General features: G+C 45.6%; 7 protein-coding genes across 7 annotated transcripts; 5 read left to right on the top strand and 2 right to left on the bottom strand.

The window, feature by feature from the left end:
* Positions 1-101: 101 nt before the first annotated feature.
* N7533_003598 (FAD-binding oxidoreductase) lies at positions 102-1,773 on the top strand (the record flags this gene model as incomplete). The annotated part of the gene is made up of 4 exons (XM_057100248.1): positions 102-597; positions 655-768; positions 838-1,204; positions 1,254-1,773. The coding sequence occupies 4 exons, from the start codon at positions 102-104 to the stop codon at positions 1,771-1,773; spliced, it is 1,497 nt and encodes a 498-aa protein (XP_056962936.1).
* A 1,329-nt stretch (positions 1,774-3,102) lies between these two features.
* N7533_003597 (uncharacterized protein) lies at positions 3,103-3,795 on the top strand (the record flags this gene model as incomplete). The annotated part of the gene is made up of 3 exons (XM_057100247.1): positions 3,103-3,264; positions 3,328-3,656; positions 3,714-3,795. 3 exons carry the CDS (start codon positions 3,103-3,105, stop codon positions 3,793-3,795), a joined length of 573 nt encoding a protein of 190 aa, XP_056962935.1.
* Positions 3,796-6,716: 2,921 nt separating this feature from the next.
* Positions 6,717-7,416, bottom strand: N7533_003596 (uncharacterized protein; the record flags this gene model as incomplete). Its single annotated transcript, XM_057100246.1, has 2 exons — positions 6,717-6,813; positions 6,875-7,416. The coding sequence occupies 2 exons, from the start codon at positions 7,414-7,416 to the stop codon at positions 6,717-6,719; spliced, it is 639 nt and encodes a 212-aa protein (XP_056962934.1).
* A 2,371-nt stretch (positions 7,417-9,787) lies between these two features.
* Positions 9,788-10,255, top strand: N7533_003595 (uncharacterized protein; the record flags this gene model as incomplete). The annotated part of the gene is made up of 2 exons (XM_057100245.1): positions 9,788-9,920; positions 9,951-10,255. The coding sequence occupies 2 exons, from the start codon at positions 9,788-9,790 to the stop codon at positions 10,253-10,255; spliced, it is 438 nt and encodes a 145-aa protein (XP_056962933.1).
* Positions 10,256-11,726: 1,471 nt separating this feature from the next.
* N7533_003594 (uncharacterized protein) lies at positions 11,727-12,006 on the top strand (the record flags this gene model as incomplete). The annotated part of the gene is given in 3 exon segments (XM_057100244.1): positions 11,727-11,751; positions 11,762-11,798; positions 11,853-12,006. 3 exon segments carry the CDS (start codon positions 11,727-11,729, stop codon positions 12,004-12,006), a joined length of 216 nt encoding a protein of 71 aa, XP_056962932.1.
* A 44-nt stretch (positions 12,007-12,050) lies between these two features.
* On the top strand, positions 12,051-12,977 carry N7533_003593 (uncharacterized protein; the record flags this gene model as incomplete). The annotated part of the gene is made up of 1 exon (XM_057100243.1): positions 12,051-12,977. The coding sequence occupies one exon, from the start codon at positions 12,051-12,053 to the stop codon at positions 12,975-12,977; it is 927 nt and encodes a 308-aa protein (XP_056962931.1).
* A 227-nt stretch (positions 12,978-13,204) lies between these two features.
* On the bottom strand, positions 13,205-14,093 carry N7533_003592 (RTA1 domain-containing protein; the record flags this gene model as incomplete). Its single annotated transcript, XM_057100242.1, has 2 exons — positions 13,205-13,869; positions 13,943-14,093. The coding sequence occupies 2 exons, from the start codon at positions 14,091-14,093 to the stop codon at positions 13,205-13,207; spliced, it is 816 nt and encodes a 271-aa protein (XP_056962930.1).
* Positions 14,094-17,028: the final 2,935 nt, after the last annotated feature.

Here is a 17,028-nt window from a genome sequence, read left to right as displayed (position 1 = left end):
CGGTTCCCTTCTGCAGAGAACTCAATTTTTTACTTCACCTGCCCGGCTCTGAATATTTCCACCCCTTATAATAATTACTTCACCACACGAAATCGCTCATTATGTTTTCCACCCGTGGGTGGCATGCTCTAGCGCTTGCGCTAGCAGCCTTGCCTCTCGTCCAAGCGGACATCTGCTCGACCCTCGAAAATGCCGGCATCGATGTCGAATACCCGATTTCCATCAGCTACAATACCGACTTGACTAAGTACTGGTCAGCAGCATGTGGCGACCTGAAGCCGACATGTATTGCGGCACCCTCCAGCGCGGCCGAGATGTCGCAGGTCATCAAAGAACTTCACGACGTCGACACTCTCTTCGCAGTCAAGTCAGGCGGTCATATGCCAAACAATGGATTCGCAAGTATCCAAGACGGACTTCTGGTTTCTACCAAGAACCTAGACCAAGTATTCTACAATCACGAGGATCAAACAGCAGTTATCGGTCCTGGTCTATCCTGGGAGGAGGCCCAGAAGGGCCTGGATGATGCTGTTGGCGGACGTGCGGTGGTGGGTGGTAGACTTGGAGGTGTTGGGATCGGAGGGTACATGCTTGGATGTAAGTTTTCAGCATAAAGTTCGTGCGGTATTACAACTCAATTGCTAACTCTAACAGGCGGAATGAGCTTTTTGAGCACACAGTATGGCTGGGCAGCCAACAATGTGAAGGATTTCGAGGTCGTGCTGGCCAATGGTACTATTGTCAATGCCAACGAGAAGGAAAACACTGGTGAGTTTAGCCAAGATTCAAGGTCTTGTCAACCCACGGCCAGGGCAAAATACTGATTCGTCCGTCCAGATCTCTTCGCCTCGTTGAAGGGCGGCGGCAACAACTTCGGCGTTGTCACTGCGTACACCATGCAAACACACCCCCAGGAGCACAAGGTTTGGGGTGGTAACTATATTTTCACGGCCGACAAGACCCCCAAGGTGCTCTCAGCTTTGCGCAACTTTGTCGACGAATACCCCGATGACAAGGCAGCTATCATTCTAACCTCGGAGCACGGTGCGCTGATTGACTTCTGGATCATGTTCCTTTTCTATGATGGACCCGAGCCTCCTGCGGGCGTCTTTGACGAGTTTACCGCCATTGATCACACCTCGACCACCAAGACGTGGGACACATACTACGATCTGCTCAAGAACAACGACTTCTTCATTCTTCAGTGAGTTCTATTTGTTGCCCATATACAACACAAGTACTAATAAAATCAGCGGCCAACGCTACACCATTGCCACAGAGACAACGCCGGTTCCCAACAAGACCGTCGGATCTAGCGTGCTGCAGGAGTACTATGACCACTGGTACAATGTCACGGAAGACGTCCTGGGTGTTGCCGGTGTCCTGGGCTCCATCGCTTTCCAACCCGTCCCCAAGACCTTCTCCCAGAAAGCCAAGGATCGCGGCGGCGACCTGCTCAACGTCCCTACGGATCAAAACTACATTTTCATCGAGCTCGACTTCTCCTACGCGCTCTCTGTCGACGATGACAAGATCGACCAAGCCAACCAGAAGCTCTACCAGGGTATGGGCAACCTTGTCCAAAAGAACATTGACAAGGGTCTCCTGCCTGACGTTTATCGCCCGCTTTTCATGAACGATCTGTATTTCCGCCAGGACTATTGGGGCCGTATTGACCCCGACTCGAAGAAGGAGGCCCTTGCCACGCGCCTGCGATATGACCCTGATGGGTTCTTCCAGAAACGGACGAGTGGTGGGTGGAGACTGAATTAGTGAACATCTTATAATGTTTATAACACGTGGAGGGACGGTGATTTTGGCACCGTGGTTGAAAATATTTCTTGTTCATAATGTCTTGAACTAATTTCAGAATGAAAGATAATGACCAACGTATCGAATTTTACCGACCTGGGGGTCTGTCAGTATGATCAGATTCGTGACCGACGGTATCGACATAAATAAAATCCTTTGACGTCGTCAGCGTATGTTTTCACCTGCATTGTTGGGCGGGTGGGCATCACCCATTGTATCGAAAGCTGGCAATCCCAACAATAATTGAGAGAGCATTCTTCAGAAAAGATCTGCACACTGGCAGTGAATCAAAGCGCACACAGGTAGGCTATGCAAGAGTTAAACAAGAAAATCGAGATCCTCATCAGTCATGGCAATGTATATGAGTAGTAGAGCAGAAGCCACCACTAGCGCACCAAAGACACTGTTTTGTTTTGAAGACCTCTGTGGCTGCCAACATACTTGAAACATGATCGCCCTCGCATCCACATCCTAGCAGGATCTCAGCCCGTACCTGACTTATTTATGTAGGCGCCTGCGTCAGAAATGCAAAGGCCAGGGGAACGAGTGGCTGTGGCGCCCTCGTCGGGATTAGGGTTTCCCTTCCAAGCGCCCGCGGTGGAGCCAACCACTTACGGCGCGATCGCTCCAAAATCCCCGACCAGTTATTTTGAATACGACCACGATCTGCCTTTAGCAAAGGAAAAGCTCTTGCAGCTAGAGCTGTCATTTCTACGAGCGCCTGCTTAGGGGAGGCCGGAGCTTTGGCCATGATGTTGGTGGTGAGCCACCAAGTGGAGCGGATGGGATGTTTTGAAGACGCAGACGCTTTCATTGGTTTGTTGTTGGCGCTTGGAATCTAGTAAGATCTTCTCTGACGCCAATTCTCTGGGACTATGATTTCTTTTCCGGGGATGAGTCTAGATTTTGAACCGCGTTTTGAATGCTGCTAAATTTGTCCGGTCTAGATCGTGTCTCTTTCCACTGGGGCTGTTAGAGATGGTCTGAGTTCTTTGAGCTGCTGTATATAAGCTGTCTCAGCCCATGTCTTTCAGCACTTCACTTCCATTCTTCAATCTGCATCATTAATTGCTCGGTTTCCTTTGTCTTCTGTTCTAGACCCGTTCACACACTCCTTGACATCTCATTCTACAAGTGATTTCTTGCTTCATACATCCGCAGTCCGTTATAATAACCACCTCCTTGTTCTACCACGACTGTGTCGATTCTGCTTTTCTACCGCTTTCTCGATATCTCCAATCGCTTTTTTTTGAACATTCCTTTCCAAATTTCCTTGACATCATTTTCAAAATGGGCGGTCGCTACGGAGCTCTCGGTGCTACATTCCAAATCGCCCGACTCTTCCAATTCTGCTCGCTGATCGCGATAATCGGCATGACAGCCAAATTCATTGCGTCCATCGTTTCTAACGATGCAACTCCTCCGAATATTCTCATCGGAACTATCTCAGTGGTATGATTGCAGTAACCAGTCTTATAACTGCACGGAGTCGGGGCAGATACTAACGAAATCCAGACAACTATCGCAGTCGTCTACTGCATCATCTCAGCAATCCTCTTCGTCGACAACATCCTTCCCTTCCTTGCCAGTGCAGTCGCGGATTTCGCCGTTTTAATCGCCCTCATCGTTGTGGCTGTTGTAATGGGCAAGCCCTTATCATACTTGAAGTGCAACACGCTCGCCGAACTGGGATACAAGGACGCGACCGTCTACGCATTCTCCTCGAAGCTGTCCAGCTACATTGCCACGATCAACGGCAAAATCGGCTACTCTTCGTGGATTGGTGCGTCGAAGGCGATTTGCATCGAGACCAAGGCTATTTGGGGATTGAGCATTGCTTTATGGTAAGTTCAGACGCTACCCTTATGCACCGGATTCAAGGAAATTTCTAACCGGAGCAGTATTTTGTTTTTCTTTTCATCTATCTGTAGCGTTTGCTTGTGGCGCCAGAAGAAGTCTATGGTCGAGCTCGACGATAAATAATCGGTTGAATAGAGCTGAATTCACTATGACTAGGAATCACAGTGACTGGGCAGACAGTGCTGGTGCAACGACTGGATCGGAGAGCTTCAAGTTCTTAATAACTCTGAGGCTCACGAATAGGGAGCATGAGACTGGGGGATATTTTGCTTTTCATTTTTGACTTTGAGCATTGCGCTAATGATCTGATCTCTGGTGCTTGGAGTTCCTTTTTTTTACCAGAAAATGTAATGAAAGACTGCCAGCTTACTCTCGCTAAACATATTACTCATACTGGCAAATATCGCCTTTTCTTGTTTCCTAGTACAATAACCTGATAGAATGGGTAAAACCAGTCTTCGGATGCATTGATAGGGAGCCTCGTGTCTCGTAATTTCGTGAACAACTGCCAGTGTGTGTTTTCAATCACTGCCCATGGAGTATACTATACCGTGACCGTGACTGAATATCTCGCAATGTGTAAACTTTGATATCCATCCAGTGATTCGAGCCGTAGACCTGAGGATATCAGCTGAAAGGGGCTGGAATATTGAAAACCGTGATCAGTTTCTGTCGCCGGCAGTCCAGGATACCGTAATGATCTCGGATGAAAATACCGACAAGTGTCTGGCTTCACCAATTCTACATCGTCCAGATGGGGCGACAGCAAGATGGTCATGTCTGCTCGAAACATCGTTCTTGGAAAGCCCAATATCTGAAAAGTGTTGAGCCCGTGTCTGTTTCCAGTGTGGAAATTGATGCCGGGCCTTCGGAATAGTGATTAATACTATGACAATAGCCATGGACACCTGAGCAGGGACATACTCCAGAGCTACTACTAGTACATTTTTGACTATCCTGCCGACTCGGACGCAATGGCAGATTTTAAACCCGCGAGAATGGCCATCACGAATTATGAATAGTATACTATGGACACTACTAACAATCAATAACTACACAAACGTACGCACTAGCACATAGCCAACTTACAAGTTTCTATGAGCCCGAAGGTCCAAGATTCAAGATCACCTACTAGTACAAGATAGATCACCTACAAGATAAAAGTACACAGTTCGGGTGAAAATACAGTGCAAATTGAGGGGTAGAGGAAAGAGTACTATGGCTAATAGAATTTACACCTATGATAACTAATCAGAAATAATTTGACCACGGTAACAAGTATGTTTGTCTTTGAATTTAAAAGCAACTTGAACTGGCAGATAAAAAAAAGGAAGAAAGCAGCAAGGGATCAATTCTCCCGGTATAGGACTTGCATGGCAAGTTTCAAGTTCCAAGGTTCCAAATCCAGATTCTTCCACACTCGAAGAAGAACTTGACGACAGCCCTGGAGCGGCTGTGTGAAATATAATTCCAAGGTAAGTATGTGTCACTCAATATACCAGTCACCTGCCAGATAGCCCCTTCTCAGTGCAATCTCAGCTATGGGCTGGGCGTGAAGGAATGGTTCTGACAGAATCCGTCTATCCGGGCTCCACGTGTGCATTCAGGAAATTGGCACATAAAAGTTTCAGGCCACATTTCCTTCGCATGTTTAAAACATAAAGTTTTTTTCCAGGCCTTCTTTTCGCATTCGGTGACGGTACAGGCTCTTGCTTCCCCATGCTGTTCACAGAATCCGCCCTTCTGTCTTGTACGTGTACAATCAGGAAATCGACAATGTATGGCCTCAGGCCACATTTCCCTCGCATGTTGATAGCACAAAGTTTTTCTCCAGGTCTTCTTTTCACAGTCGGTGGCCTCGCAGACTCTCGTTCCCCCATGCTTTTCACAGAATCCACCTATCTGTTTCTTATGTGTGCAATCAGGAAATTGACAAAGCATAGTTTCAGGCCACATTTCCCTCATATGTTGATAGCATAAAGTTTTTCCCCAGACCGTCTTTTCGCATTCGGTGACCGTGCAGACTTTGGCTTCCCCATGCTTTCGACAGAATCCACTCGAATGTTTCGAATGTGTGCATCCAGGAAATTGACAAAGCAAATCTTCAGGCCACCTTTCCTTTGCGTGTTGATAGCATACAGTTTTTCTAAAGGCATTATTTTCGCATTCGGGGACTGTACAGTCTTTCACTAGGTACTCTCGACGAACTCGAGTTTTCTCAGAGTGCTTTTCACATAATCCCTGTGCCCATTTCCTATTTGTGCACCCAGGGAATTCACAAAGTATGAGACCAGGCCACTCTTCTCTCGCATGTTGATAACATAAAGATTTTCTCCATGCCTTATTTTCACATTCAGTGCTCGTGCAGATTTTCGTTACCAAGGAAGAATGCCCCTGGCAGTAGCCACCTATCTTTTTATTATCTGTACATCCAGGAGCCTCACAGAGCATGAATTCAGGCCCCATTTGTGCCGCATGGTCATAGCAAAGACTCTTTCTCCAGACAATCTTTTCGCAATCAGTGGTCGTGCACAGAGGCTTCGATGAATCAACCCCCTTATCTTTGAGTCTCCAATGGCGTTCGCATAGTCTGTGTTTCCATCTTCGATTTGAGCATTCTGGATAGGAGCACCCATCTCGTGCGCTATACTTGGGGAGGCTTTGAACTAGGTCCTTTTGCTTCATATGTCGGCCACAATATAGTCCTTGCCCCGACCGTATGTTAGCGCAGCGAGCATGCGAACAAAGCTTGCTATGAGGGTTTAATTCGTTCCAATGCGTCACGCAGTATGCCCCCTTTCTTTTCTGCGCAATGCACCCCATATACTCGCATTTCCGGCGCCTATAACTTTCATCATCTAGATCCCCTCCATAATTATGCCCCGTGCATAATACGGAACCAAACTCGCTCTTATTGATACATCCAGCGATCTGGCAATCAGGCTCCTCCTTGTCGGGCTCGGGGCCACGCGCTTGTATCCAATGGTCAATACAATAGCCATCTGTAATACTCCAGGAGGAACAACCCAATTCGTTACAGGTAGTTAGTATTTGCTGCTGCTTGTGATATTCGCAATGAAGACCATCCACCATGAACTCTGTGCATCCTGGTAGAGTGCACATTCGTATAAAGCCTTGACCCTGTGGAAAAATGTAGTCTTGATTTTCGGGAACTTGGGGTAGATGCTGACCGGCCCCAAACCAAGAGTCCGTCGCGTCGTTAGGCTGATAGTCTAAAACTGTTTCGTTGACTTCCATGGCTGTATCATCCACCTGCGCCGCGGCATTGTCAAGGTCCAGAAGTGAATCGTCAAACTGAATAGCCGTATCTTCGACATCCATACCATCAATTGCATAATCTAAAATATTCTGATTAACGCCAGCGTTTTGATTTTGGGGACTACTTGCCAGTGGGCTGTTATGATCCCTCTGGCTCTGACGGTCTGGAGATACATTGGTGAATATTCTCCTGACTGCAGCTTCATCTTCAACCTGCCACTCCATATCACCAGTTTCGAATGGCCTATCCAGCATGTCAAGGTCCTGCTGATCCTGAGAATAACTGTGGCTCTGGGAATTCATCGAAACTGAGAGCGGACTGTGATAAGAGGGCTCGTTCTGGCGATCTAGAGATGGATTGGTGAGCCTCTGCCAGTCTGCAACAGCATTATCGACCTCCCAATCCATAACTCCAGTATCCCACTCCCACTCCATTTGATCTTCCTCTTTGGCTTGGTTCGACATACCTGCTTGTATTCCAAGGTTATATGTGATAAGACTTTGGTAGATATCAAGGTATTCGATAACGGATTTTGAGGTTAAAAACAGTTGACAATTGGCGGGAAAAGACTAACTTATATAGGTATTACTCAATCCAGACCAAGCTCAGCTTTTCTAGTATTCGCGGATATGAAACAGAGGATAGCGGACAGTCCTCGTAGAATAGTGAAGCACTATGTCTAGCTCAACTTTCTTTGTCTTTGAGACAAGGCATTGTTCTGTCAACCTCGATCCATTCCAACAAAGGCATCATCGATCTTCGATTAGTTGAATCTGTAGACCAATATTCGATCCAATGCTCCTTGTTTGAAAGTGATTCATGCCACAATATCACTAGAGGTCATGGCCCCTTTGGGTTTGAACCTCAATCCATCTCCTATCTTCCCATCTACATATTGACACGCACACATAGTATTGCGAAGGCTAAATTAGAAACCCTCTATTTCCAGAGCCTACACATTTCAAACCGAGCTGCAGGTTTAAATAAAAGTACGGCGGGTTGGACTCGGAGAGGCAAGTTGAGGACTTCATTAGATATGTTCAAATTTGTCGCATACGCTTGCAACTCCAAAGGTATTGGTTTATCCACACTCGAATTAAATTCAATCACAAATCCCAATAAAGGGCCTAAAATTCATTTTTAGAGTTGATGTGTACACAACCATTCACCTGATTCGCACCGTTTAGATACACACCAACATGTAAAATTGATGAAACGTTGCAAGCGGCCACTCAAAGATGGGGCGGCGATGATGAAAAGTGGTGGTCGGATACTAGTAAGAGAGGTCAGTTCGGAACGAAGCTTAATATCTTAAACAGAGGAGGCAACGCACAGCAAAATTAATGCCTGAGGTACACAACCAAAACACACGTAGGGGCCGTAATAAGAAAAGCTACCTATAACTTGAACAAGCCAATAATAGTGATTGAGTTCCAGTCATTAACGATGACGATTAGTTACGGAAAGAAGTCAATGCGACAGAATATGTGGCGATTAGCCGATCTTAGACCAGAGCCTCGGGGCAGTTTTTGCCTTGGTTTTCCAAGAAAGAACCCCTGTCCAATTCTCCGTCAATCTCCAAATGCATCAATTAGTTACTGCTTTGATCAAAGAGATTGCATTGCTGTTTGCATTCCCGATTAGCGGCCAGAAAGAATCCAAAAGACACGTGGCATCGGTGGTGAGCGGGTACCTTTGTTTAAACGATAACGAGACATGTGGTTCTTGAGACAAGCTTCCTCGAAATAAACTTTCTTTTGTCAACATCAACCAGGACATTGACAAGACAATCGATAAAAGGTCATCAAAAATGGAATTCGAAGACAAAAAAAGGCTTCGTTATGGTGTTGATAACGACAATATCCATTATTCATTCCTTTAGTTTGAAAAATAGCTCGCAGTCCGGTGCTGTCCACATGGGGTATTTATAAGAAATACCACAACCGTTTGAGCTTCAGAAATATCTTCACCACCAGTGCAGTTTCCGATTGAGTCCTTGAATTTTCTATACTTTCTGCAAATTTCGGGCTGTTCTTTTCATGGATATTAAGATAATAAAAACACGTTAGGAAAACCCAGCATCAAAGAGTAGTATCCTTCAGACACCCCCGAGAGCTGTGTAGCTATGTTTAGATGTAACGCAAGAAATCAGGTAGAACGTAAATGAGCTACAATGCTCAATTCAAACTATTGGGTGCTCTCTAACTGGGCCTTTGTCAGACTGAATAATATCATTCAATTGAATCAAGGTTGCATTCTAAGATTATCTCAGCATGATTCAGGGTTCAAGTGAGTCCCGGGGCTCTGGGGCAGAATCTCGACATCTATCGCTACTAATATCTAGAAGGAAGAAATTTCCTAGGTAGTTTCTACTTGCCGTCATTTTGCACGTGGAATAACTAGCAATTCGGAGCATGTGACGCGAAAATAGTCGCTTTTCTTTTAGACCATAAAACGCATATCGAACACAGATGTGGCGGTGTAAAGAGACAATTATCTTTTAGCCTGAAGAATGGCTTACTTGGTGAAAGGATTTGTGATTTGTGAAAGAAATTCTAGCAGTGAAGACAAAGGGAGGAAGGTAAACGAGACTTAAAGGGACTGTTTAGGTAGTAGCATAATTCTTCAACTCAAAGGCATTGTCCTCTTGGACTCGATCATTTTTATGTATTTTGATCTGATATCCAAAGACGCCCAAGCCCTCTAGGACCTCTATAAATACCAGTTCGACCCCCTACTCAAGATTGATCCAATAATCCTGCACCACTGGCATTGAAGTACTTGTGTATAGTAAAACTTGAATTCGCAACTAGTATCCAGCCAGATACACTCAACATGTCAGGTATTGATATGAATCACTATGGGCTCTACTTGGCCCATAGCGGGACACCCGAAGAAGAGAATTTCCATTGGATGATTCTTCTTGCTCACCCTGGTGCAGATAAATGCTTTAGATTTCATTGTGAAGGTATTTCAGGTAAACGTGAGTACATTTCAGAGTCAGATACTCCATTCACGGGATTTGGAGACAGCCGGTATCGAAGAATCGAGAAAAAGGAGCTCATCTGCCGGATTCCGATAGAGTCTTTCGATGTGGTTGCTAAACAGACTGAAGCTACACCACTACAGAGCTCCGCATTCTGGGTACTATATCTACTGTTTCGACTTGAACGCAAGGGACTTGTACCGGAAGACACATATACTGAGTGGATGACCCATTATTTGACGCAGAATGAGCAGAACAAGGAAAACTGTGATAAAGATGATCAGGGGCCCGGTAACCTTTGGGTCGAGGAGGAGTAGTGGACTATATCTCAGGATCTGTATTTTCCATATACTTAATTCACTATAGCGCCGGGTGACAATTTTATTCATAATTTTCTACCTTCCATATATTCCCCAATGATCTTAGTAGTGGCGAGAAATAACGTAAGTAGCTTTATATCAATCCGTAGTCAGGTTACCGGACTTTTTGAAGAAATTATAGTTCTTAACTACTTTCCAAGATTGCCTAGGCAATCCGTCTGACGACTGTTAATTTTCTCCCTGACTAAAGACATTCAATAGCTACTTTCCATTTATCATTCCGTGATTCCAGATTAAATTTCGATATTGTTTCGAGGCAGTCATATGCTGTTATGGCCCAGGAATTTTAAGATCACCTATATCAGCCTTTTTCCTTTATCTCGGAATCTAAACCTTCCATCATTCTTCCATTCTAACTAGTAGCTGTCCTTATCATATTGAATAGTTCAGATATAAAGCAGAGCTGCAGGCAAACTTCATGGTCCTAATTTCATGATTGGGTCCATATACTTTCATCTCGAGGCCTACTAGAGCATTCAAGTTGTTACCGGCGAAATGCAGCCCATAGTTACAGAAGGACCCGACATCGGTTTCCATGCTGCGAACATAGAAATGTTCTTTCCAATCCTAATCACATGATACTGATAAATAACATATTCTCTACATACCAGTAATAATACCAGATCCTTTTTATAGATTGTAACACGAATACAGTAGCCTCAAATTAGAGTCCTGGAATTTCTAGAGGATTCTTAACAAACGTAACAAACACTGCAAACAAAGCAACATCTGAACTGACAAGGTGTCAACTTCTCCCTTCTGCATCTTGCTGTTGCCTTACTGCAGCGCTTGGTGCTTCGGGGGGCTATCTGGGTCAAGGTGACACATAGCGCACGCCTGAGAACGCCGAAAAGAGATTGCATACTCAGAAGAAGTCAATGTGTGCTTCTTTGCCCGGGTGGGTCTGAGTGGTTACAGTATGTATCGCCAACCGCGATTGATCTGTCTATGCTGGATCGGATCGACCCATTCCTACAACCTTTCATTGTTCCCCGAACAATAAATGCCAAGATACACTAAACTAATTTCGAGGATGCTATGTCAGCCTCAGTTGTTTGAGGGCGTACCGTAAATTACCGGGTGTTATTGTATTAGCGGGATCATTTTTATTACCTGTAAGGCGTGAAGCTGCAACCTGAGTGCCCCACGTCAACTCGTCAACTCGTCAACTTTTCAATCCTCACCTGGGATTCGGACGCGGGTGACTCGACTTCGCGCTGCGCGTTCAAGTCCCGCTGGCGTCGCTGCTTCCACATCGGAGAAAAATAGTGTGGGGAATTGTGTGTTTTGAGGCGGTGATAAGGAGTGTTTTCCGCTCTACTTCACTCAATGTTTCTCTATTCCGGCGGTGAGATAATGGCAGCAACCATCTATCGCTAAGCGCTAGTCCTACCAAACACTTTCATCCATGTCGCGCAATATTCGATATCATCGTAAGTCAAGAAACGGATGTCAAAATTGCAAATCCCGACGTGTCAAGGTAATGACAACTCGCAAGTCGCGTTTCAGAGATGTCCAACTAATTTATTTATAGTGCGACGAGGAACGACCATCATGTGCGGGGTGTTTACGTCGCGAAGAAGAGTGTTCATTTGTGGAATTGGCAAGAAACGCTACTCCAAGTCAAGAACTCTCTGAACAAGATGCACCGCCAAATGATTCAGATTCAGAAGGATTTCAAGCCCTGAAAGAGCCTCATTATACGCCGAAGAACTTGTTGGATCTTCGTCTTATGCATCACTACAGCGTTTTTACGGCAAAGACTTTATCTGGTACTTTCAACGAGGACGTGTTGAAGGCTCTCCAGGTAGACCTTCCGAGCCTGGCCTTTGAACATGATTTTCTTTTGGATGCCGTTCTTTTTGCTGCAATGGTCCACCTAGGTTGTAGTGGTATACCAGTCAAAAACTTGCCTTTCTTTGCCTATCGTGATCGGACGCTGCGAGCACTACGCGGAGCGATCGGCAATATATCATCAGGTAACATTCATGCCGTGAGAGGCGCATCCGTGTTGATTGCGGCTGTTTCCTTCCCGACCGACCGAATAACAAACCAACCTGGCCTATGGATGTCCAATTGGATGGCTTTAGCCCTGGGTCAACGAAACTTCCAAGCAATGCCAGAGTTTGAACAATATACACCTGGCGAGAAGAACCCCATATCAGCTAGAGGTCTCTATGGGTCTTTCTCGGATCTTTTTGCGCCAGCAGTCATACCGCATCCTATCCAGCCTTTGCTTAATAGAGATTGCAACCTAAGAGAGAACTCATTTTATCACTCTACACTGTCTACAGCTGCAGGAGAGCTGGGGAGACTAATATCTATCCTTGGAACTCCATTCGAGCCTGTTTTTCTTGAGAAACAAGCCAAGGCATGGACTTTTGACGTGGTGCCGCCCGATTTTCTCTCTTTTATACAACAAGAACGGCCCGAAGCCCTTGTCATTTTAGCCTACTACCTGGCTGTTTTGAAATTTCTCCCGAGAACATGGATTTATGAAGATTGTCTCACTCATGATATTGAAGTCGTTGCTTCTATCCTTGGTCCCGCCTGGGAAGAACACATTTCATTACCATGGAGAATCATACAGATGGATGACAACATTGCTGCTGCACATCTTCTAGTCAGCTGTTTGGGGGATATTGCTGGATCTCAGTAAAATAGACCAAGGTTGGCTTGGTACTTGCAATCGATCTTGAATAATGGTGGATTGTTCTTCTTGACATCAATGCAGGTCACAAAGATGTAATTTTAATCTATATTCTCTGAAATATTGAAACCACCGGGAAATGGCAATGCACCGCTTCCCCTCTAAATGCAGTTGTTACAGGGAACATGTCGAGTGTGAATATTGGCACCCATCTTGCACGAATTTCCAGGTCCAGGTCAATAAAGCTCTTGACTGACTTCCTGGAAAGACTCTTTGCCAGTACCTATATACTTAGCCGGGTGCCAGTAAATTAAAAAAGCCAGAACCAAAAACATAAGAGTTGAATCGCAGATATAGAGGTAGGCCTCCGTCTTCATCATGGGGGATTCGATGTCACCAGTGAACTCAACAAATCGAAAGATGGAGCGAGCGAATATCAAGGCACTGGCAAGAAATATCACTCGTGTCACATCTCTCCATCCTAGTTTCGAATTATCCTCGTCAAGGCTTAGCGACACGCTTGTTGGAATGCGAGCAAGACGACGATGAAAGACAGTGGCGCATATGACAAATAGACCAAAGAATAGTATTTGAAAGGCAAGACCGACAAGGATAATCGCTTTGCCCACACTAAAATTCGAGGACAACATGCCAGATCCGGCGAGTTGTATCACAAATGACAAGATATCACCTCCCACAAAAATCTTTGTCAGAAGTGATGGTTTTATCGGTGAGTATTCTTCTCCTTTGACTAATCGAATGAGTCGACCTAAAACCATGTAGATTGATGCAGCGAACAAGGCCGGTGCGACCAGTATCGTGAGGGTTTGAATGATGTAAAGGGTGATATTGCTGGTGTCGTTGCTTCCTAAAAAGCGGCAAACGTATCCTGCGATTTCAACTGGGTTGTTTTAGTAAAGTCTCGAAGATATCGGTGGGAGAAGGCAAAAGGCCTCGAGAAGAATGTGGCTTACGTCCACCACCAGTGATAAGCACGACGAAGTAGAAGGTGCGAAGTTTGAACATAATCCAGACATGCCAAATGGTTGTGATTGCGAAAAGAATGACGAAAATTATCGCAGCTGCCTGGCTAGGGTCATATTTGTAGACATTGGAGCCAGTCATGACTGGAATTCGCGGTGGTAGGTAATCGCAAAATATAGAAAAAGCAAGGCGCAAAAAGAGAAAATTGTCAAGAATTTCCTGCGAACGTATAAATAAGAATCGAGATGAAAAATAAAAGAGTGACATGAAGCATTATATGGGTTTTGTCTCGCCAACGGCCACTTTCTGAAGCGTTGGGCTAGGTGGGTAGTTCGCATCTCGCATCTCGCATCTCGCACCTCGCACCGCTAATAATGAGCCCCACAAGTGGGTTTCGCACAGTAAACGCCAACAAGGCCAACAAACGTTTAAAAGGGTTCATGAAGCACCTCTTGCCCATGGATTGACCAGCGCATCGAGTAAATTGAAGAACCTATCCTTGATACTATACACACACACACACACACACACAATTCATTAACGCCCGGCGGCGAAGCCGAAAGGGCAACTATCACTATTTTATCAATACATGTCCCTAGTATATGCCGTGTCTCCTTGCAGCCCATACATGGTTACTTTCTGTATATGTCATCTCAACTGTCATTATCGTGGTGGATCCTCGCGGGATAGTAATTTTGTTAGTAGGCTGGCTTGAAGGCGCTTCTTCAAGTGTTCAATATCCTATTCTCGGCAGTTGAAGCGCGTCTACCGTCTCTGGCACGAGGTGGTGGGTGGGGGTTAGTTCGGGGGGGAGGGGTTCGTTTATGTTGGTCGACATGGCTAAGTGGCGTCCAGTTGGCCCGTGGCGATTGCAAACTGTATTGAGACTCGCACTACTTCTAGATTCGGTGTCCAGTTCTGATCATCTGACGGCGACTTTCCGCCCAGGAAGAAGGATATATTCCCTCGGTGAGCATGGGTACATTGCAGCATTCCTGTCCGGTGTGCGGTCCACTTCCGATATCGAAAGAGGAAGTGTTCCACGGTCTCTCTTGCTTGTCTACATATATATTGATCTGTCTCGGCGACGCTGATTTGGTAAAGATATCCGTTGAGTCTTGCTATGCCAGTCCGGAGTTGGGCCAGCACGCTTGCTTCTTTCTACGATAATTGATTATATAGCTGCTGGGTGTGTTTCCCTGGGAGTGCTGTATCTACTTATTTAGAATATCGCCCTATGTTCTCTGGTAAGCCTTTACTAGTGACTACTTGGGACCGTGCGATGTTTAGGGTAGTTGACTTTATTCTGTGGACCTGTGCTTGAGGAGTAGTATCCTCTTGTGTCGCGGCTCTGGCCTACTCTTTCGCCAGGCTCAACAATTGGTTATGCTTGCTGGTCGGAACCCAGCGAATGTCCATTCGGTTTTCGTGTCTCCGTAGTCTTTGGGTTAACTTGTATATCTGGCAGATGTGTTCTTGGCCTGACTGCTGTCGAGGATTCCTTAGTGTAAGTCCTGCTGCTTTGTTACTGGTAAGCAGCGTGACCCTATACCGTTTTAGTCCCTGTAGCGTACCTAGTGTATATGCTATTGCTACCAATTCGCCGGAGTATGGGTTCTGCTCTGCTCTTGTGCCCAGTGTGACAGAGAAGGTCTTTAGCCTCGGCTTACGATACTAAGGTGGCTGCTTCTCGATTGCTACGCTGAATCCTACCTTCTTATTTCGTGCTAAACTGCTGACCGCAATATATATGACTCCGCCTGTTTTGGTCTGTATCTCTGATAAATCCTATCTATCGCTGTGTATATGTTCCTCCTATGGCACTAATGTAAATGGATTGATAGTTTCTAGTGATTCTATCTTAATACTCTTCAGCGTGTCTGTGACCTGATATAATGGCGACTGGTGGTATCTTCTGAATTTTCTAATCTAAGCTGTACTCCTGTGGAGGGGATTGGTTGCTGGTAGGGTGTGAATGTTAGTCCATATCTTTACGGCTTGTCTCCAGAACCGATATCGTACAGTAGTAATGTGAGCCTCGGCCTCCACTACGCTGGTCGTAACGGTGAGGAACGTTCCTACAATCGCCTATGCTCTGACTCGTTGAACCTAGTTGATCGGCCCGATATTCTTGTTCTTGAAAGTGTGTATCTAGATATTAGAGGCATAGTCCACCACCGGAGCTATAGTGGCTGTAAAGAGCTGCTGCGCTGTCGCTGGGGACAGACCTTGGAGTTGTCGAAGCTCCATCGCTACCTCTAGGCCTTTGGACGTCGTTCTTGCAATATATTCCTTGTATTTGAGTCTTGTATCTATTATTACGCCAAGAATCTTAATATAGTCTTTAGGTTTAATAGTCTCTCCCTTAATGATAAATGGCTCTGGGTCCGATTTATGGGCCTTAGGGGCGAAGTGTATAATAGCAGTTTTCTCTACTTTAAAGGTCGCTCTACTTCTCTTTTCCTAGTTGAGTGCTTTATTGACGATCGCTTTAATACTATTCCGGTTGCTCTGTGCAGTCGGTCCGGTCACCTATGTAGTAAAGTCATCCACGAAGGTAATCGCTCCTCCTTGGCCGTCGATCTATTGTTGTACGAGATCTATGTTGAAGAAGAGAAATAGGATGGGGGATAGGGGTGATCCCTGAGGTAGCCCCGCCTGTGGGAGACTTCGGGCCTTAGATACTTGCCTATTGATCTGGATAGTTGCTGTTTGCTCCGAGTAGAATGCTTCGACCTACTGGAGCACGACCTCCGGTATCCCTTGTGCTTTTATCCTCTGGAGTAGTCGTTCTTTACAAACCCTATTGTAGGCTCCCTTGACGTTGAAGCTGATCAAGCTCAAGACCTATTGGCTACGCTACACTGTATAGATTTGCTCTTACAAGAGTAAGAGTGCCTGCTCCGCGGACCGCTGCTTTTGGGCCCTGAAGTGACTAGTTGGAAGTAGGCCATAGGTCTCCACTGTATGTGAGATCCTTTCTGCGATGATTGATTCTAGTATTTTCCCCAGTGTCGCTAGGAGTAAGATCGGCCTCTAAGCCTTCGTAATAGTATAGTTCTCTTTGTTCGGTTTC

This window comes from Penicillium manginii (genome assembly GCF_028828005.1).
Source record: "Penicillium manginii strain IBT 31320 chromosome Unknown utg000003l:1.0-959480.0:1.0-959601.0, whole genome shotgun sequence".
Taxonomy (NCBI): Eukaryota; Fungi; Ascomycota; class Eurotiomycetes; order Eurotiales; family Aspergillaceae; genus Penicillium; species Penicillium manginii.
Note: the sequence above shows the minus strand (reverse complement) of the source record. Positions and strands in the feature narration are given on the sequence as shown.